Genomic DNA, 21977 nt, shown 5'->3' with positions numbered 1-21977 from the left:
TGTGTTTGGCTGTTCTACAGCACTTCCACAATAGCTAAATAATTGCCTGTGCACTTCCCTGGGTTTATCCAGCTCCTTCCATGCATTCTGTGCTTGCTTCAGTAGCCTCTTTGGCAATTAACTGGGAATACGGTTAGCCCCTAGACTTTGCCACTCTTGTGACATTAATCTCCCTGTTCCTTGCTGGCTTCCTTCTAATAACATGCTGGGGAATTGTGCAAAGGTCTCTCTTCACCAGGGCTAAATGTCAAACAGGTAGCATATGAAGAGACCTGAGACTGCGAAGACGGTTCAGAATCTGATCAGTCCAGCATCCTGTTTGCTTTGCAGTCAGTTTTACCATTCAGTGTGTCACAGATAGCCTCAGGGACCCCGAGGCTGGAAGCTTGGCTGCTAGCAGCAATGTGTCCGTTGTGCTCTGGTAAGGGATTGAAGGTGAAGAACTGGTATGGATCCTTTTGCCTGCTGCTTTCTTGTAAGGGGCTCAGGAATGAGCTGGAGTTTTTCCATTCCTGGAATGTGCACATTTCCATATGTGGGTGAGTAATTTTGCTCAGGTAGCCAGGGCTGGGAGATGCTGAAGATAATGTCCTTTGACTGCCACTTAAGAAACTCCCACTGTCTTCCAGAGAGTCCTTCCTAGGGTGTTCAAAGGAGCACCGATTCCAGTTTCTGTAGCTGTAGGCCCACCACCCCAACTGCTTTCGACGGTGGCACTGACATTTTAGGATCTGTATGAAAGCCCTCTTGAACTCTTTGCTTGAGCAAGGGTAGATGATTGGATTCAAGCAGCTGTTAAAGTAGCCAAGCCAAAAAATCACCTTGAAGATTGTTTCAGGGGGCTTCAGAGCTGAAAACAGAGAGCCTGTTCAGAAGAAACAAGCAGAGACAATATGTGAGATAAATGGTTTGTCTGTTTTAGGAAAGGTAAATGTCCCATCGGATCACTGTTAGAATCTATTTGTCATATGCATGCATGCATATGACATGCATGCAGCTTTCATTTTTGGTCTTTTAGTAATAACATGCTATTTGTATTATTTTAAAAGCTAACAAGGAACTGCTTTATCCACCATCCAAAATATAAAGGAGCATGTATTTAATGTAGAATTAAAATAAAGAGTTGTGTAGAATTAAAATAAAATACCGGTGAAAGACACAAAATGTTCATTGTTCGAGCTGCTGTATGATGCACACATAGAACAGGGTCATGCCTTCTGCAAAGAGCTATTAACTATCACCTTTTGAAGAAAAAGATCTAAATATTCCCAGGCTTCTGGGAATATATGTGCCCAGATGTACCTTACGCCTAAGACAATGCGACCTACACGTCGCATTGCCACATCATCCTTCAAAAAAGAAAGAAGGGCTATTGTTATGGGGGGCTCCCTTCTGAAAGGGACAGAGGGACCGATATGCCGACCGGACCCAACCCGCAGAGAAGTCTGTTGCCTCCCTGGGGCTCGGGTGAGAGACTTTGCCAAGAAAGTCAAGCGCCTGGTACGGCCCACTGACTACTACCCGCTACTGGTCTTTCAGGCTGGTAGCGATGAAGTAGCAACGAGAAGTCCGAAGGCGATCAAAAGAGACTTTAGGGATTTGGGGCGACTACTTAGAGGATCAGGGGCGCAGGTGGTGTTTGTCCTTCCGATAGGGGGGATCGAAGCTGAAAGACGTACTGTTCACATAAACTCGTGGCTTCGAGACTGGTGTGACCGGCAGAATTTTGGTTTCTTTGATCATGGGAAGGTCTACGCTACACCGGGCCTGATGGCACCGGATGGGATGCACCTCTCTCGGAGAGGGGTAAGGATCTTTGGTCAGGAGTTGGCAGGGCTGATAGATAGGGCTTTAAACTAGAGTCGAAGGGGGAAGGGGCTAAAACCAGGCGCGCCGGTGAAGACCTAAGGGATGGTACGCTAGAATCAGAGGGGCTGTGTGCCAGTGAGGTCCTTTGGTCAGATCCACAAGGTGCTGAGTGTAAGGAGACGCACTTGAAATGCTTTTACACAAACGCACGCAGTATGAGGAATAAAATAGATGAGCTAGAAGTCCTGGCCCAGTCCCGCAACTACGACATCATCGGCATAAGCGAAACCTGGTGGGATGAGTCCTGTGACTGGGGTGTTGAGATAGATGGTTACAGGCTCTTCAGGAGGGACAGGCAGGGTAGGCGAGGTGGTGGGGTGGCGATGTATGTGAAGCAGGGGCTGGACTGTGTGGAACTTCAGGTCGGCAATGGCAAAGTTGAGAGCCTCTGGGTAAGGATCAAGGGACAAACGAATAAAGGGGATGTCGTTGTGGGAGTCTATTACAGACCGCCTGGCCAGGACGATAGCGCCGATAAATTATTCTTTACAGAACTAAGAGAGGCCTCGAGATTAACTCCCCTTGTCCTTATGGGGGACTTCAACTTGCCGGACGTTAACTGGGAGTGCCACACGGCTGACACGAGCAAGTCCAGGAGGTTCATGAAGCACCCAGATGATAACTTCTTGGTACAGGTGCTAACGGAGCCAACTAGGAAAGGTGCCCTCCTAGACCTGTTGCTAGAAAACAGAGAGGGTCTGGTGGGAGATGTGGTGATTGGTGGCCGCCTCGGTCATAGGGACCATGAAGTGGTTGAGTTCAAAATTTATGGTGACAGAAGGAAAAGTGCCACCAAAACCTCATCCCTAGATATGGGGAAAGCGGACTTCAGGCTGCTCAGGGAACTAGTCAGTAAGGTCCCCTGGGAAACTGCTCTTGAAGGCCTCGATGTCCACCAGTGCTGGTCACTCTTTAAGCGATGCCTCCTAGAAGCACAAGATCAGGCAATTCCAAAATATCGCAAGTCAGGCAGGCGGGGCAGGAGGCCGGCGTGGCTGACCAGGAACATTCTAATGGAGATTAGGTGGAAACAGAGAGTGTTTCGCTACTGGAAGGAGGGCCAGGCGTCATGGAAAGAATACAGGGATGCTGTTCGTGTTTGTAGGGAGAAAGTTCGAGTGGCCAAAGCACAGCTAGAGTTGAAGCTGGCTGTGTCTGTGAGAGAAAATAAAAAGGGTTTTTTTAGATATGTGAATGGAAAAAGGAGAACTAAAGAATACATAGGGCTGCTCCTTGATAGGGAAGGTCTCCTCACAGACGATGACGTAGGCAAAGCAGAGACACTTAACGCCTTCTTTGCCTCTGTCTTCAATGCCGATGATGGGCTTCGGGACCCAGGGTGCCCTGAGCTGGAGGGCCGGGATGGTGGGGATGACAAACTCCCAACTGACCCTGAACGTGTGCGGGATTTGCTACTCCACCTGGATCCCTACAAGTCCATGGGTCTGGATGGGATTCATCCCCGGGTGCTGAAAGAGCTGGCGGATGTCATCGCGGAACCTCTCTCAATTATTTTTCAACGATCCTGGGAATTTGGAGAGGTCCCAGTAGACTGGAAGCTGGCAAATGTTGTGCCAATTTTCAAGAAGGGTCAGAAAGAAGACCCTAGCAATTACAGGCCTGTCAGTCTCACGTCAGTGCCTGGTAAAATCATGGAGAAGTTGGTTCTCGGACTTATTGAGGCGCACCTGGGGGACAAAGCAGTCATTGGTCCCAGCCAGCATGGGTTTGTGAAGGGTAGGTCCTGCCTAACTAACCTGATTTCCTTTTATGATAAGATCACCCGTATGGTGGACCAAGGGAAACCAGCTGATGTGATTTTTTTGGACTTCAGCAAGGCTTTTGACACGGTTTCCCATAGGATCCTACTGGACAAAATGTCCACCATACAGCTAAATAAAAACATCATACGATGGGTGAGCAATTGGCTAACGGGCAGGGCCCAAAGGGTTATGGTAAATGGGGCTGCGTCAGGCTGGCGGGCGGTCACCAGTGGGGCCCCTCAAGGCTCCATTTTAGGGCCGGTACTTTTCAATATTTTTATAAACGATCTGGATGTAGGAATAGAGGGTATTTTGAGCAAGTTTGCTGATGACACCAAACTTGGAGGAGTTGTGGACTCAAATGAGGGCGTAAAGGCCTTACAGAGGGATCTGGACAGGTTGGAGAGCTGGGCGATCACCAACCGCATGAAGTTCAATAAGAGCAAGTGCCGGGTCCTGCACCTGGGACGGGGAAACCCTGGCTGCATGTACAGACTGGGCGATGAGACACTGGAGAGCAGCCTAGAAGAGAGGGATCTGGGGGTCGTGGTAGACAGCAAGTTGAATATGAGCCAGCAGTGTGCCCTGGCAGCCAGGAGGGCCAATCGTGTCCTGGGGTGCATCAAGCACGGCATCGCTAGTAGGTCAAGGGAGGTGATTGTCCCGCTCTACTCTGCGCTGGTGCGGCCTCACCTCGAGTACTGTGTGCAGTTCTGGGCACCACAGTATAAAAAGGACATGAAACTGTTGGAGAGTGTCCAGAGGAGGGCTACGAAGATGGTGAAAGGCCTTGAGGGGAAGACGTACGAAGAACGGCTGAGGTCACTGGGCCTGTTCAGCCTGGAGAAGAGGAGGCTGAGGGGAGACCTCATCACAGTCTACAACTTCCTCGTAAGGGGTTGTCAAGAGGCAGGAGACCTTTTCTCCATTAACACTAGTGACAGGACCCGCGGGAACGGGGTTAAGCTGAGGCAGGGGAAATTTAGGCTGGACGTCAGGAGGGGGTTCTTCACAGAGAGGGTGGTTGCCCCAGGGAAGTGGTCACTGCACCGAGCCTGTCTGAATTTAAGAAGAGATTGGACTGTGCACTTAGGCACATGGTCTGAACTTTTGGGTAGACCTGTGCGGTGTCAAGAGTTGGACTTGATGATCCTTATGGGTCCCTTCCAACTCAGGATATTCTATGATTCTATGATTCTAATTCTTATACATTCTTGTGAAGCTCATAAACATTGCCACACTAGATTATTAGAGGGGTACAAACCTCTTGAAACCAGAAGTTAATTGTGGTAGGTCATATATCTCAGCCAATCATAAAAATGATGTAACCCAAACAAAGAGATTACTTTATTTCCTCTTTTGTTCATGACCAAATAGTTTACCTACAGAAGCTGCCCAAATGAAAAACACATACTGGGAAATCCACTTCACGTACTTCTAGCATTAAAAGCATTTAACTGATCAACTATATTTAGCAATTGGAGCTCTATAAAAGAATGTCTGATTTTTTTTAAAGCAGAGCAGACATTCAGTAGTTATCCATCTGGGAAAATACCTTTGTGTCTGGTAAAGTAATCACAGAGCAGGGGTTCAGGGGAGAAGCCTCCTTTCAAGAAGTGGAATTTGATTTGTAGAGGTTTTTCAAGTGGAAGATGATGCTCAAACCCGAGTGTCATATCTCTGAGAAGTGCAACACATACGCTAGAGTAGTTTCAGATTCCCTGGGCTGTGAAAGCAGCTGAGTCAGTTGTGACTGTCAGGATGCCTTAGTGGGGAGGAGTGTGATTCTAGGCATGTTTCCCATGTCTCATAGCAATGTAGAGGCCATGGCTAGTGCCTGAAAACTATGCAAAAGCATTTCCCAGCTACTTGGGTAAATAACTCTTACATGTCACTGCGGATACTGTGACATACAGAGGGCAATTCTGCCCAGGTCCTGACTATAGGGGTCCGAGTCTCCTTTGCTCACAAGGAAGCCAGGTAAGTACATGTTGTTCCTCACACATCTGCTGTCCTCAGTGTGTCAACTAGTCCCTGAGCTGGCTCAGAAAATAAGGTACTAAAATGGCATTGACTCTCTGGAGAGTCTGTTTCCCTCCTCCCACCTGGGTAACAGATCCTGTGGATCCAGAATAATAGTTTTTTTCCCCGGTTGTGTACGGGAATGCTGCTGCTTAACACTATCTCTGCCTATGACCTTGGAGCTAAGCATCATGTCACCCCTTAAGGTTAAAATGGAAGTTTTAAATTGCAACGTTTATAGTACTTCTTTCATAACTCCTACACTTGGTTTTTATATCACGTGCAAGACTTTTGTAAGTTAAATTCACATCCCTTCTTGCTTTGTTACTGCTAATGATGTACAGGGTTTGACATGCGTCTTCTCTCCATTTGTTTGAGGTCCTATATCTGCGCTGATTGATACTGCAGAAAGTACTAAGTAGAACATGAGAAATACTGGAGAAACTATGAGTTATGGCTGATAAATTTCCAGTCAGTTAATCAAAGTGATGCAAGCACTTAAACTGTGTATTGTTAGTGTTAAATACTATTTGATGAAAGATCCAGAAACAATTCATGTGATTGCACCAAATAAGCCAATAAATTAATATCAGATTCTTATAAAGCTTTAGAAAAAGTTGATCCAAGTTAAAAACTGCAACCAACATAAGGAAGATCTTCCAAAATTTCCCACATGCACAGTTGCAAACCTTTTCAGGATTCATTTTGTAAAAAATTAATGTTTTATCTTCGATTTAGAGAAAAGCTTTGTGACTGTACAAAACAAGTAAAAAATATAATTATGTACACCAAGGAACTTAATGGAGCTCATCCTGATAAATTTCTTAAATTGTTTTCTGGAGCTCCCCTAAAATGTAAATGATTTTTAACTCTTAAAACCCAGTAAACTTCATGAAGTGGCTGAAGAGCTTCCATTTTTTTCTTATGTGTAAATTTTGAATGGACAGTGGTGACTTTTTCCAGATCAGTTGGTTTGCCTTTCTCTTATACTCTAATAATTGAAAATCTATGGGACATTCCTCTACCAGACTTAAGTATTTTTTAGGCAGGTTAAATATGGACATAGTAAATGCTGTTGTATAGCTTTCAATAAAATAAAATATTATTAAGAATATTTACTGAAAAATTTTGTGGAATTCCCTAAGGGCAAATAAAATAAGCTAAGCTATCGAGGAAAACTGGGAACCAATGCAGACAACTGGGTTATACTTGTGTAATCAGTATCACACATGAACCAAATATAACCACGTACTGTAAAAACTAAGAGACCAAGTAGGGAAAAATGTAAAAAGCTGAGTGCTGAAAAAAGCTTAATCTTTGTAAACTGCTGGAAGAAATATGTGTTCCGTTTTTTTAAAAAAAAAAAAAAGTAAAAAAAAAAAAGTAAGGAGCTTATGTCTGTCTTTTACAATAATCTGTTTTTCAAATGTCATTTGAAAAAAAATGACAGCAGGCTATTTTCAGCAGCTGCAGCAAGCATTTTCAAAGCTCTTTTATATTAAAGGGTAGCAACACAGAAGTGTAGAGAACTTCCTCATAACGACCCTGAGTGACAGAGGCACCTTGTGTTCTGTCCTGATTCTTGAAAAATTACTAAGCCCCGATCAATTTTTTAAAAGCTATTGTGACCCTAGATGAGTCATGAACAAGAAAACTTGGAAATACGTTAGTTAGGAAAGTTGTGTGGTGGTATAATTTAAAAATAAGCATCAGAATTTAGTTACAATAGTAGAAAAGTTCTGAAACTAAGAAATTTGGGAAAAAAATTCAAGGAGTTAACGATCATTAATGACTACTTTGTTCTCCACTTTGTGCTGTTTGCAGAACCATGAAAAATGTAAATACTGCTTGTTTAAATTATACAGAAGCTATTGTGTTGTTTTCACAAGAAGGCAAGGAAGAAATATGCTTTTCTGAACAAGGAATATTAATTTGATTAAAAAGCTGTTTTATATACTGATCTGTTAATGTCTTGTTTCTTTTATTTACATTAAAGCTTGACAGAATTCTACATCATTCTTCTACTCTTCCTTGTATATATGTGTGTGTGTATATATGTACACTGCCATGAAGGGAGAAGAATTTTATCTATGAATTTTGTCTACCGTATAATGCACTTTTACTTCCTAGGTTTTCAAAAACCAGGTGGAAGGCAATTATTCCAAGAAGGCTGTAGCAATAAGCAAGGTCACTGTAATACACGTGAGAATAAGTTCACATATGGGAGCATACCTCACTTGCTGTCAAGTAGCACTTTTCATCTGTCAATCATCCTGCCTTTATACCATCCTCCTGATTTTACCAGTGGGAAATAAGAGCTGGAGGAAGGTAAAAGCAATCAGCTGAAGGTCATGTGCTGAATAATTTTCACCAGGAAGAAAGTTTTTGTTTTACCAGGAATGAAACCATGAGATCTGGCACAACTCTTATCTGCTAGAACACACGGTGGGCAGTACAGTGCATTCAAACAGTGTGTTGGTGACTCCTGCTACCTTTGCCACCACCCAAAGAAAAAGCAGAATTCAGGAGTATTTCCTGAGATCAACAGAAACTAGTTAATCCCCATCTCTGGCTGTACAGGGGTTGTATGCAATTGCTACATGACCTTAGCAAAGCCCCACCTATGAAGGAATCCGTGGCTAACAAAGAGGACCACTAGTAAAACCTACAAATGCTATGAAATATAGTAATTTTGAGATACATCATAGTGAATAAAAAGAGCTGAGAAGAGACTCAACAATTAGTATTTAACAGCATAAAACTTATATACAAAGAGGAATTAAATTATTATTTTTTTCCATGTCCATAGTGAGCGCAGTGATTCAAATTGCAGCAAGGCAAATCAAGAGTACAGCTTGGGAAACACTTTCAGTCTACCAAGACAGGAAAGTTCGGGAACATACTGCCTTAGAAGGGTGTAAAAATCCAGCCCTGGAGGCTCTTAAAAACAGAGCAGACACGCATCTCCTGATTTATGTATGGCTGATCCAGCCTTTGGGTTGGAGGATGCCCTGCATGACCTCTTCAGATCCCTTCTAGTCCTGCTTTCTCTGATTAGCTCTGCAGGCTATAACTGTTCATCAGGAAAACTTTATGGCTTAAGTTTTGGCAACCCAGCAGAGTTTTACATCTGCAGTACTGGAATCCCACTGACACTGAAGTCTTAGATCCCGTTGGTAAATATAACCACTATTTAGGCTGAGGATTAACTGTTAGAAAAATGGAATGTCCAAGTCCAATATTAATTTGAGCATTTATTTTCTTCAAGGCTTTGGAAAGTTTGAGTTTTTTGTATTCAGTCCTTCCTTACTGGTTGGAATCCCAGCCTGAATTCTCTACACAGAGAGAAGAAAAGATGTTCTGAATTATCCAGAAGGTGGTTTAGTTGGAAGTCACTATACATGCCATGTGCTTCTAAATATAGGTTAATTTGGTGACTATTATACAAAGCACGACTGCCTTTCACCATATAAAGATATGAAAAATATTTTGATGAGCTTGAATATTTTTAACATTACCCGTTTCCCTACCTTGTTCTTGGAATTAACAACAATACCTTTTATTTAACTGAACACTGGCTTTACCTCATAATTAACCTGTCAGGAGAAAACAACAGGGGGCTATTTTGGTACCTTGATAAAATGATAAAGCTAAGCCTACCACATACTCTCTCTAAATATCAAACTAATATTTCCTCCCCTAATCTCCAACTATTTTCCCATCACAGCCTGATAAACAGATTAAATATTTCCCTGTACTGATTTAGATTGCTTTTCAAAATGGCTGAAAAATGTTGCTTATTATTATCTTCTGGGTGATTTATTTGTGAGGTGAGTAGCCAGAGTGTCTCCCTTGCTCAAAATCTCTTTCCTGATGCTTCATGTTTAACAGCTTCACTCAAAGGGAATGTGTATTCTCTTCCCTCTTATTTTGATGAGCGAAACCCTGTGATAAATTAAACGTAGCACCATAAACTAACCTCTGATTGCACCTTTTACACCACTGAAGTTTTTGCAAAGCCTGCATCCAGCAAAATTGCAGAACAGGAAATATTTTAGAAACTCAATCAACTTGATCAGGTTTTATTGTATTTTGACCATTAATTTAACAAGCTGTGCTCACCATACTTGACAGAGCTATTTGGTCTGGAAACACACTGAGCAACAGCAAATATCATGAAAAGGAATTAAGAAATATTTCATTTAGTAAAAGGTAATTTCATTTAGGGTCTGACTTTTTTATAATGAATGTTTTATTACACTGAAGGTAAGTAAAGCACCCTCAATGAGATTAGGGGATGTCGTGGGAAACAATTTGGCATGTCAGTGGTATTCATGCATTCTGCAGAGTTACTGGCCAGAACATCACTGAGCTATTAACATTCAGAGTCCACTGGAGTCAGTGGGAGTACTTGAAAGCCTTTGTAAAGGCTCGTAAAGGCTTCAGTGGAGTTTGGAACAATCCCTAAATTATCAGGGTGAGCAGCAGGAAAATCTTCTGGACTGCCTTAATCCCAATCCTTTTAATTAAAAAAACTCATCACTGAAGGAAGTTTTGATGTTGCCCTCTACAGAGGTGAAACATATACACACGTGTAAATAAATACTCCCACACACTGGTCTCTCATATTTTTTCCTTTTCTGTTACTTTTCATCTATCTAAATATCTGCTTCATTGCTGCCTCTCTCCTATATTCGTACTGCTATATTCGTACAGAAAGGAGGGTGGGAAAGTTAAGACTTTCTATTTAAGGATCCTTAATGTAATAGTTGGTGAGGTTCTTGATGAAAGAGTAGTACACAGGACATGTTTGAGTTTCCACTTCCACTTTATGAAAGAAAGAGCTTAGCATCAAAATTAGACCAGTCAATGCAACCAACTCACCAAGCACTCCCACCCCACCAGTTCCTTCCAGGAAAAGGGACAAAACATGCTCCAGTTGTGTGGAAGGTGACCACGTACTACAGTAATTAGCTGGAGTTTAAGCCTTAAAAGTAAGATATAATAAGGTAATGTTTATGAGTTAAACAAAACTTTCACAATCACTTCTGATCTTTCTGTGCCATTGTGCTCTGTGAGCTATTTCCAGCCACGCAGAGGAAATAAACAGTGTGGATAAATGACCAACAGTTGTTTGTGACACCAGATAGTCATCTATGAAATATCCCTGGGTTCTGCTGTGGTTTTATCTCCTTCCTTCATCCTTCATGCAAGGAGTATACATATATTTATACTTTAGACCGAAAAATCAAGAAGTTGATGCTTCCTTAGGTCCCCTGAAGCCCTCCCTGCTCCAGGCTGAAGAAGCCCTGTCCCTTCAGCCTCTCCTCACACAATGTGCTCCAGGCTCCAACATCCTTGGTCACCTCCACTGGACTCGCTTCAGGTTATTGTCTTCCCTGTAACACAGCTTTCTGCATGGATGCCCTGTTGCAGACATGCTCTAATGAGTGTTAAATTAAAAGGGCACAATCACCTCCCTCCATCTCCTGGCTCTGTTCCTGCTGATACAGCCCAACGTGCTGCCAGCTTGCATCTGATAGGGACATCTGAATAGTTTTACATCCTGTGTTATATTCATCTGAGTCATCTTCATAGGCGAGGGTATTCTGTGAGTGTGGATTTTCAAGAGTGCCATGTATTTATTATTTGTACCTAGTGGAAGCAACATTTTACACTATTGATGGTTAATTAATCCAAAATTAAGCACATTCTCCTTTACTGTCTGCCTCCTCTTTAATACCTCTGTTTTTTTTTTTCTTTCCCCACCTTGGTGTATTCACTTCCAGTTATTTGTTTCTTTCTTTTCATTTTAAATAATTCCTTCTCCTCTCATGTCTTGTTCAGTTCTTAACTCCAATGGCTCATCTATTTTCAAACCACTTTCTATTGTGATAATTGCTTTTCTATTAATTAAACATCCATTTTTAATATAAGTTGTGTATTTGATAGCAATTAAGTCTATAAATTACCCAGAATTATCAGTTGTATTCAGAATGAAGTATTTGATAATTAGATTAGATAATGGTTGGACGTTTGAGGAGAAGTACCACCATGAATTTCCTAGATTTAAGGATAAGAAATCTCTATGAATAATTTTGGGTTGTCACATGATATGTTTTTCTACCACTTACAAAAATTCATATTTCAAAAACTTTAAATCTGGTTCTGCTTAGCTGTGAGACAGCCTAGGGTGAGTGGATGTTGTTGTTTACTGGAACAAATACAGCATTTGTTTTTACTGAAACAGAATGGTCTGGAGTTCAGTGCTGTGCTGTGTGTCACTTGATATTCCAGTAATAGCAAACCAGCTACAATAAAATATGTTGTGAAACAATAACCATGTAGAAAGAGAGCCTCACTGCACTGGTTTCCACATCGTCTTAATCTTTAAAACAAGACATAAAATTTGAAACTACTTGCGCCTATTAATAACAAGTAGAAAATTTAAAACTTGTACTGCTGAATGGAGGTATTCTGGAGAGAACGCCACCATCTTGTCTGTATACTACAAAGGAGAAGTAGGCAGAGAATTTGCTATTTGGAAGTTTTCTTATAGAATCTGGTCAAATGTAAATGGTTAAGGTATCCCGGGAAGGCAAACATAATCCTCCTTCATTCAGCCCAGATGACTATTACATTTTATTGCAGCATGGAGCCTTTCCAACCAGAGTTAAATCTGACCTTTTCAATGTTCTCCGTAGGAGAAAATTCCAGTGTTTTAAAAATTGCTGTAGTGTTGAAAGCATTGCAAAATGATAGCGAGTCCTGAAACATTAAAAGCAGGAAGCATCAGCGATATCAAACCCCGTCTCTCACCCTGTTCTCAAGAAGACAACATTTCGCAAAAAATGAAATGCAAGAAACTTGTTTTATGCTGGAAATCATCATTGCTCTGAAAAGAGCCTTTTCTTGGTGTTAGGCAGTAGATGACTGCTGATGGCCTGGCCAGGAACCTCCACCTCTCCCCTGCAGTTCCCGCTGCAATTCCTGCTGTAGCCATACCTGTTGGTAGCAGCTGAGTTATGGCTGCTTAATGAACAGGGAAGCTTCGAGTGCTACATCTATATAGCTAGTAAAACTCTCTCTATAAAACTAATAAGCTGCCTCTGACCAGGCTTATTATAAGTTTACAGAATGCAGAAAGGATGTTAGTCTTTTATTTAAGATTTCTGTGGTCCTTTTTACCACATGCTTGGCCAAGTTGGCATGCCAAGATTTTAAAGCTAATTGGATTTCTCAAGCTTCTGATTTCTTTCCTTCCAGCATTCAGTGTTTGTTTACATTCCACTGGATATAGGAAAGAAACCCCACAGTTTACAAACATCAGAGGATGAAGTAGAGAGAATGGTTATAAAAATAAGAGCCAATGGGACTGCAGACCTTCTGGAGAACAGAGTCAGCATAACAGTGAAAAAAAGATCTTGAGAACTAGGAAGAGCATCCAAAATCAGTAGATTAAAATTCAATAAAGAAAATGAAAGGGAAGATAGTTAAAACCACTAACTGCAAACTGGTAATGATGGTGAGCAATTTGTATGTGGCTTTGGAGTACATTGGTGTGTCTGTGGATTGCCTTAGGATGCGTAACTAAATAAAAATGCAACAGAGCTGAGGTTTTTCATGCCCTATCTGTAGCTGTTATGTTAACAAAAATTCTGAGTATGTCTTCAATAACAAAATACAGAGATATGAGTGAGATCTGGAAAATACATGAGATATAGAAAAATCCATCAAGTGCTTAGAGTTTTGACACAAACTCTGAACATCTTTGTTAATAGGTATAGCTACCGCTTCTCTGTCCAGAATGCCTATGATGGCGTACACCACAGAGAGAATATACTTTTGTAAACTGTGTTGCCATTACAAAAGTATGGTAAAATCAAGAACAAGTTTAGGAAGAATCTTTTTCAGCACTCTAAAACTGACAGTAGGTAGGGACAGAAATAGAATATTGTTATTATTTTGTCCTGAAGAGTTACAGACTTCAGCAGCTTGCTAACTAGAAAGAATATGGGCTGAGCTTATGCTTGTTTTGCAAAGGATTAGCTGATTAAAGGAGTCTAGAAAAGCTAATCTAAGTCTGCTGACATTTCATTTATTATACTTAAATATCTTCAATTACTGGGCATGCTTCGGTGTCTTTTTCTCCTCTTCTCAGTTCTGACACAGCTGAGGCAATCTGTCTTGGACATCACTGGTAAACAATAGGACTCTAGCAGGGAATTGAATAACACTGCTACAAAGATGCTGTATGAACTTCCATTATATTTTCTCCTTTACAACTTAGAGACTGATTATTACTGCTTTTCAATTTCTAGGTATCACATGAAAGCCCATCAAAATAGCTCTAAATCTTGCAGTGGATGATGGAGCAGGACTTTAGTGAAGATACTAAAAAAAGATGAATTTTTTGTTCATGTCTGTATTTCACAGATAGGTGCACTAAAGAGCATACAACTGATATCCTGTGGTATGGCCTTGATGCTTTAGCACTGTATGCACATGTATTTATTTACTCAGTCCTTTCATCATCATCATGACTACTAACCTGATCAATGGCATGTGTTTGCAAAAGCCCATAGCACAAGAACCTTGTGTCCACTGCCTTGCTGGATGCTCAAAGCAGTGTTCCCTCTCAAATTCTCACTTCTCTCCTGTCTTTGATTTCAATAGTTTTGAGATATCCTCTTGCTGTCCAGTGGCTCTGTCCTGAATTTTTTTTTTTTTGCCTTGGAACTTTCTGATTCAATAAAGAACACTACTGGGTCTGTTTTGTGGGCCTGGAAACTGCAGTATCTTTTTCTGCTATCTCCATTAAGAGTCCCTGGTGTTTAGCCACAACATTTTTTTTCTAGGGGCAGACATGGTTTGATGGAAGTAGTAGCAGGACTTTGTTCCTTCATTACCACTGCTGGTGTGGTTCATGCTCCTATGTTATGGTCATCTTGCAGTCATGTTCTTGAGAATCCCATCTTTCACACCTGAGACAGGAAGATGCCCTGCCATTGAGCAGTCATCACAAGTGGATTTTTCTGTATTCACATTTCTCTGTACTGCTTTGCAGATTTACTTTTCTAAGGCTGTACACTTTCAGATTGCCCTTTGGTCCTCTGACCTGCAAATGAAAGTTTGCATAAGAAGTGCCCAAGCCTTTGGAATTTGTGGAGTTTCACCTGCTTTGATGAAACATATTTATTCTAAAAAGTAGAGCTCTGTAATTGGTAACTGGGATCCCAGGGATGCAATTTACTTTTGGACAGAAGGCTCAAACCAGGGCTTAAGGGAGTTTATTTTAGTAGTAAAATGAATCACCTTGAAATAAGCTAGTTCTCCCTGTGGCAAAACATGCTGTACTGGTCAAGAAGTGCTCATATTTAGGCTTCTGGCTAGAAAATAGGAGGAACGGGTTCCTGCTGTCACCTGTGTGATTGGACGTTGTACCAGATGCACCTACAAGAGGGCAGAGGGTCAGATTGCAATGCGTATCATTAAGTCTTCCCAGTCCTGTGTGACCATTACAAGAAATCTAGAGAGTTAAGCTACTTTGTGAGGTGAAGACAAGGCAAGACAAAAATGAGGTGGAAGACAAAGCAGGCTGGAAGCCTTGCAGTGATAGCAGTGGACCTAATGCCTGGAAGTGTTTCCCATGGGAAACTGAGCAGCCTAATTTGGTATTCTTGGTGCAGAGATGCAGAGGTTGGCCTGATGTAACATAAATCTACATACTGTACTCGAACAACATTTTATTTTAAGAATCATTTTGTATTGGCTGACCTGTAGCATGCAGAATATTTTTATGTTCTTTTTTATTATTCTGTAGAGAGGCTTCAAAAACTTAATATATAAAGATAGTCAAAACAGTTGTATCTTCATTATGAGGCTCTTGGGACTTTATCCTACTGCCAGTTAAGATATGACAATTTTATTTCTGACTTTAGTGGATAAGATGAAAGGTTTTCTGGGAGTAGGGGCAGTTAGGTTCCGAGCATGGAAGCAAGTAAGACTGCTGATCTCCACTAGAGTTAAGCAATGGGCTGGGGAAGTTCATGTGCTTTGGTGAAAGTAGTGGAGGTGGTGGGTTTTGTGTATTTTCATTTGTGTATTGTGTGAGGTCTACAGCTGGGAGCTGGCAAGCTCTGTCTGATGCCTCATTTAACAGGAATGGGACTAAACTTTTACCAAGTAGCTAGGGGGAAACATATGATCTTTCATTTCTGATTAATTTTTTTAATAAAGTTATTGGCATAAATTGGATCTTTGTTTAAAGGAGGAAATTTTACTGAATATCTGCTGAGCTCTAGTCTTTGGATAAAAATCCTTAATTTTTCTTTCAATTTTTCAGCAATGCATATTTAATACAGTTCTGATAACCAAACACAAATTTGTATGAGGGGAAAGAAAAGAAACATTTATTTTGAAGAAGCAGGATATTTACTCTTCAAAGCTGGGTCACTGAATTTATGGCACAAGCAGTTGTCTTGAAGACACATATGTCTTCATTTTATTTTTTATGCTGTACCACAAATAATTTTGGGTGGCAAAGATGACAGTTTACAAAGCCATGGAGCATTTATGAATGTGCACAACAAGGGCATTCCGTAGCTCTATTTCTATCTGGAAATGATATCTGTTAAATTCTCATTGATACCAGTTTTGCTGCATTATCAGGTGCTTAACACCAAAGGAAGTGTGGTTCAGTCATCCAGCTCTGGACAAAAAAGAGATTGTGGGTCATTCTTTGTGCTGATAGTTTCATGATGCTCAACACATTATAGTGTCAGTGCTCGAATTCCTCCCTGTAGCTGTACACAGTACTTTCTTTCAGAGCTTTCCTCACAGAGCCTTTTGATTCCTGCTTGAAAACCACTGTCAGTGCTAATATTATTTTTTTCCTTTTTTGTGGAATATTTATTCAAGCAATATCCCTGCTTTCAACACCACGTCGGTTCCCAGTATACATCTGCCACCTGATGCAGTGATCCTTTGTCTGGGATATCAAAATGAGTAGCTGTGGAGTATATTAAAGTGTCACAACTGAAGAAGTATAATTTTGGCTGGCAAACCAGAACAGCTGAGAACACTTTTGACATGAAAAAAGCTACATATAATCAGATTTATTAAGACATGGTTTTGGGGTGCTGAAGAAATGAGGATTACTGACTTGTCAAATGTTTTGTGGTTAAATCCTCAGAAGTCCAGAGCTGCTCTGCTAACACCACTGTGCAGAGTCATTGTATTACTGAGTGAAACAAGGAGCACAAGTTGTAAGGATGTGGATATGATGGTATGATTTAGATTAAAGTTGCAGATATAAGGTGTGAAAAGTACAGACTGAGGAAGAAGCCCTCCAGTACAGTGAAGGTAAATATCTAGTCTAGTTTCAAAAGCAGAAAAGGTATTGTAGTTTGCAGTCCTGCACTGACAAGTGGGGAGACTGTGATTAGAGTAGCCCAGGGTGCCTATGGTTTCATAAATCATTGATATGTTTTGAATTCTGCCTGTCACTGAAAGTGATTCTATACTATTGTGGACTTTTTGTAAAGGTTCTTAATAGCTTCTTGTTTAAGTTTTTGTCTTCAAGATGCACAGCAGAAGATTTCTGGTATGAAAAATACAACACACAGCTGTATTAAGCTCTTTAAAAAGTCCTCCTCTGCTGATCAACCCAGTCCTCCAGTTAAGAATAGCTGAATTATGCATGTCAGGAAAAGGTATTTTCCCCAACTGCATTAGTATGCAATGCTTTAGTCATCCCTAACACCATTAATGAGCTTTGCACTGGTACACAGACACAAAAAGTACAAGGTTCTGGAGAGTTTAGAAAAAGAAATCAGGGACAAGGAACAAAAACAGCCTTATTTCACGTCAGCAAAACAAAGAGGAGGTACCTGCTATTTAAATTCACATGGATGTTATGTTTGATACTGCGCATACCTTCATTTCCTCCCTTTCATAGAAAAAAGGCTGTCAGTAAAGAGTTGCCCCCCTGAAATGATTTCTAAACAGAGAACAGGAGAGCCAGCAGTTTACACTGCCATACTGAGATGATGATTTTTTCACTCTTCTAATACTAATTAACAATAGCAACTCTTTCTGAACCACAGGCACCAGGAGTTCCCAGCTCTGTTGTGAGTGTGCTAGGGGTTGCAGACATGCAGGCAGTGCCAGGTCAGAGCCCACAGCAGCCCATTAGCCCTTCAGCCTGCCAGGCACTGCTGCCAGCATGCAGCCTGCTGCAGTGGTGGCTTGCATCCTATCACCTCACTGGAGCCTTGGACACAAGTGAGATGAGAGAGAAAATCAAACTGTGACAAGCAATAACTTCTCCACTCAGGTGTATTAAGCAGTGACCCATTAAACATCCTGGGAAAGCCCAGGACTTTCTCCCTCTAAGGGGAAACTGACTCTTTCAAGAAATTTGTTTCTCATGTTGGTTCTGTCCTGCTGTGAGCAAAATGTTTTTAATGGGCTGGTCTGCATCTGTGTTTGCTGAATAGCATCAGGAACAGTACTGGCTTCTGCTAGCTAAAGATAGGTTCTGTTGTATTCATGCTGACTTTTTTTTTTTCTTCTTTTTTTTTTTTCCCCTGAGTTCCCTCAATAATTCAAAATCAAGGAGGAGATGTTGACCTACATGTACTTTATTGAGTAATCATGACCAACTCGATATATACCTGCTGCTGCCACTGGTTGTGCTGCTAGCGTATGTGGTGAAAACATGTTTCTATTCATTTAGGTGTGTATTTTTGCAATAGTTGGAAACTTGTTCTCTGTCATAACCTTTCTTTAAGAGGCAGTGCAAGGACTTAAACTTCAGTAGCAAAAGATAACTTTGCTCACAGTTTTTCTTCTGTTTGGAATTTGTCACATTCTCAGCATTAGCTTTTTACAGATCTTGAGTTACTAAGATTTTTCAGCTTTAGATACACTAAGCTAGAGATGATAAAGTTGCTCTGGAGTAGCTTCAGTATTTGTCTTGCAACAGAGATTCTCGTCTAGATGACATTACATATTTACTGAAATCGTAATTCTAATACACTTCATCAGGACCATGCAGTTGAACTCAGTTTAGTTTTCTACAAGTCTCTAGAAGTATTCACTTACCACTCAATTAGAAATGTTTTGGTATGGTAACTAAGTAAACACGAATACAGAGCATTAATAAGGGCTTCATCTCCCTTTTTTCCCCCACCTCTTTCCATATTCAGTCTGCCAGATTGTCTGTGTCTCAGAGAAGTGAATTTTGGACAGATATTTTTGAGAGCTAGTAATTCAATATTAACAGGTCTTGAAATGTTCCATTTCAGAGCTGACGCCTGTATTATAGACAATACAAGCAAATTTCCCGAGGACTTGAGAATGCAGAGCACTGTTAAGGCTACACTGAATGCTTTAATAATATTTTGAAGCTGAAGTGAACAGAGTGGTTACCACAATGCATGTGATAGTCTCCTGAAATGCCTCAACTAAGACCTACTGAAACCAAAGGGAACCCTTCTGTGAGAATCAGTGGGCTTCACAATTTGCTTTTGGAATTTGATCAATAAAGTTTGAACTGAGAACTAGAGCTCTTTCAGCTTCCCAAAGCTCAGGGGAGTTTTGCATCTCATCATTAGCTCAGGCCCATTTTCACCTAAAACACCTAATAACGCCAGAAGACTTTCTGAATTACACTTGGACCATCTAACAGTGAACTAAAACAAGAACATTTCAATGCTGAAACTTTTTGCAAACCTATCCAGAATTTTTGTTAAAGCATCTTGTAAAGATATTTATGAAAGCTAATTCAATCAATTAGAGGGTATTTAATATATAAACTTTGAAGGTATTGTCCCCTGATATGTCATCTGCTGCACTCGTGAGGAGGGCTAACAGATGAGCAGGCTTTCTGCAGGCTGCACGTTTTGCAAGGTTTCAGCTTCTTTAAAAAAGCCAACATCAGAATTAAATTACTTTCACTTCCCTCCCTTTCATGTGTTCACTGCAGTTCTCAAAATATCTACTTATCATTCATCTTATTTTTTTCTGTGACATTTTTGTAGTAAACAACTAACCTTCTTCCTCCCCCTCCCCACAGTCCCGTGAATACCAACTTACCTAGCGGCAGAACAATGAAGAAGGGTAGCCAGCACAAGATAAACATGCCAACCACAATTCCCAGCGTCTTGGCTGCCTTCTTTTCTCTAGAGAATTTAAAAAGTTTGAAAGCTAAGGAGTTCCTGGGATTGTGACCCTTGGATTTCGTGCTGTTTAATGTATCCTCATGAATGTTCCTGTAATGGATCCGTAAAGTCAGCTCCTTGGAGTTGGACATCTCTTTCATAACCCCAGCTTCCAGGTTTTTAGTAGTCCTTTTGGCCACTATGTAGACCCGGCAGTACATCACAAGAATGACAATTAAGGGAATGTAAAAGGACCCCAAGGAAGAGAACAAAGCGTAGAATGGTTCTTCAGTGATGCGGCACTCCTTATCGTCCTTGGGTGCTGGTTCTTTCCAGCCCAAAAGAGGCCCAATAGAAATTACCATGGAAAGGACCCAGACACCTAGGAGAGCTAGAATTGCTCTTCTTCTTGTTACCAAAGTTGGATACTGGAGAGAATAACGTACTCCTATATATCTGTCTATGGAAATTGCACATAGACTTAAAATAGAAGCTGTACAGCACAGCACATCAACTGCTGCCCAGATATCACAAAATATCCTCCCCAAAATCCAGTAGCCGAGGATTTCCAATGTAGCAGAGAATGGAAGGACAGTAAAACTCAGCAACAAATCTGCTATTGCAAGGTTAATTATGAAATAATTTGTAGGGATTCTTAAATGTCTATTGCAAGCAACAGAGAGAATTACCAAAATATTACCTATAATAGCAAAGAGTATAAAGGCACCTAGGATGAGCCCCACAGTTATCGCCCTACTGATATCCAAGGTGGGTGAATCCAGGTTGCTTGTTGTCTCATTGGAGTTGTTCGCAGAAAGGTTGCCACTATTTAATGCAGAAACTTTCAAATATCCAGGTATTGATGAATTGGATTTCTCATCAAAGTAGGTATTCATCTTTAAAATCATCCTCCATAGCAAGGTATGGTTGGGTCCTGTGCACAGCACACAGATGGTTGGGTTTGGTGGAAAGTTACCTCTCTACCCAAGAAGTTACTGCAATGCCCCAGCCAGCTTTGGATTGAGAACTCATTTCTCCAGCAAGGTGTCAGCTTTGAGCACGTAAAACTTGCCCAATGTGAACTCCTCTGAAGCCTGTCAGAAATAATAGGCTGTTCAAACTTGCTTAATTTCTCCTCTCAACTTGTTGAAACAGAAATTAGCAGGCAGAAGCTTGGCTGGAGCTCCAAAGTAGCTGCTTTGATCATGACGTCCCTGAAATAAAAGACAGGTTTACTGTTCTCCCTTGTGCATCCGTGGTCCTGCTGGAAGGATGCCCCTGTCTAGCTGCTGTGACATGCGTCTCCAGGAAGGGTTTGTCAGCACTTAGGCAGCTCTGCATGAGCCGGCTGCCTGCGCTCTCGCTGCCTCTGCTGCTGACATCACCGGGGCCAGCCCCGGCGCAGCGCTAGAGGGCAATGCAGTTCAAGTTAAAACTTCTAAATCCAAGTCTGAAAGCTAAACAAATGGAATATATCCGCCCCAATTAAAGCGTTTGCTACATAGAAATCTGGATTGGAAGCCTTTAAAAAAAAAAAAAAAAAAAAAAAAAAATTTTAATAATCTGAGGAAAATACACTCAGAGTGTTATGGTGAAAAAAACAATTTCAGTATGAAATGATCTAGCACCCTTTGCCTTTCAGTCACTAAATAAATGTCTTTGGGTTTATTTTGTAATCAAAGTGAATCACATGCCATGTTAGAGATGGCATGACTAATCATCTCCCACTTTCTAGGGAGAAACATGTAGGTTCCAAAAATCCCTGTTTTATTCCTAGATTCAGTATTTAACAATGACATAGAAAGGTAGTTTGTTTCTAGTGGTAACCTTTCTATTAATGGATGATCAGAACCCAAATCTGTAGTAAGGTCTTTATGTTTGTTCTATATTTGTGTATACCAGCCACATCTGTGGCTTCATCTCCTCTTTTCCAGCTCAATAACTTTTGCAAGCACAGGTAGATTGTGAATCCCAGCCCTGAAAAGAGCTGAGCATCCGTACCCACAGCTAAAGGGAAGGTAGTGAAAAGTGTTTAGGAGTTTTTCAATGTACTCAAAAAGCTAATGAGTCTTCTTATATCTTTGCAAGGGCTATGAGATCATGGAGACAGGGCCTGTTGTTAAGCTGTTGTAGCTCTAGAAATACCTACAGAACCCTA

General features: G+C 41.1%; 1 protein-coding gene across 1 annotated transcript; it reads right to left on the bottom strand.

Moving 5' to 3' along the window:
• Nucleotides 1-302: 302 nt before the first annotated feature.
• On the bottom strand, nt 303-20715 carry ADRA1B (adrenoceptor alpha 1B). The gene is made up of 2 exons (XM_032197022.1): nt 19755-20715; nt 303-865 (listed from the first exon to the last, which is right to left on the bottom strand). The coding sequence occupies exons 1-2, from the start codon at nt 20713-20715 to the stop codon at nt 303-305; spliced, it is 1524 nt and encodes a 507-aa protein (XP_032052913.1).
• Nucleotides 20716-21977: the final 1262 nt, after the last annotated feature.

This window comes from Aythya fuligula, chromosome 14 (genome assembly GCF_009819795.1).
Source record: "Aythya fuligula isolate bAytFul2 chromosome 14, bAytFul2.pri, whole genome shotgun sequence".
Classification (NCBI taxonomy): domain Eukaryota; kingdom Metazoa; phylum Chordata; class Aves; order Anseriformes; family Anatidae; genus Aythya; species Aythya fuligula.
This window is presented reverse-complemented; position numbering and strand designations above follow the sequence as displayed.

Excerpts from the sequence above, each read along its gene's own strand:
- ADRA1B (XM_032197022.1), bottom strand. The coding sequence starts at position 20,715 with ATGAATACCTACTTTGATGAGAAATCCAATTCATCAATACCTGGATAT. Across the intron at positions 866-19,754 it reads CTTCATTGTTCTGCCGCTAG|GCTCTCTGTTTTCAGCTCTG; the intron begins GTAAGTTGGTAT and ends TCTTCTGAACAG.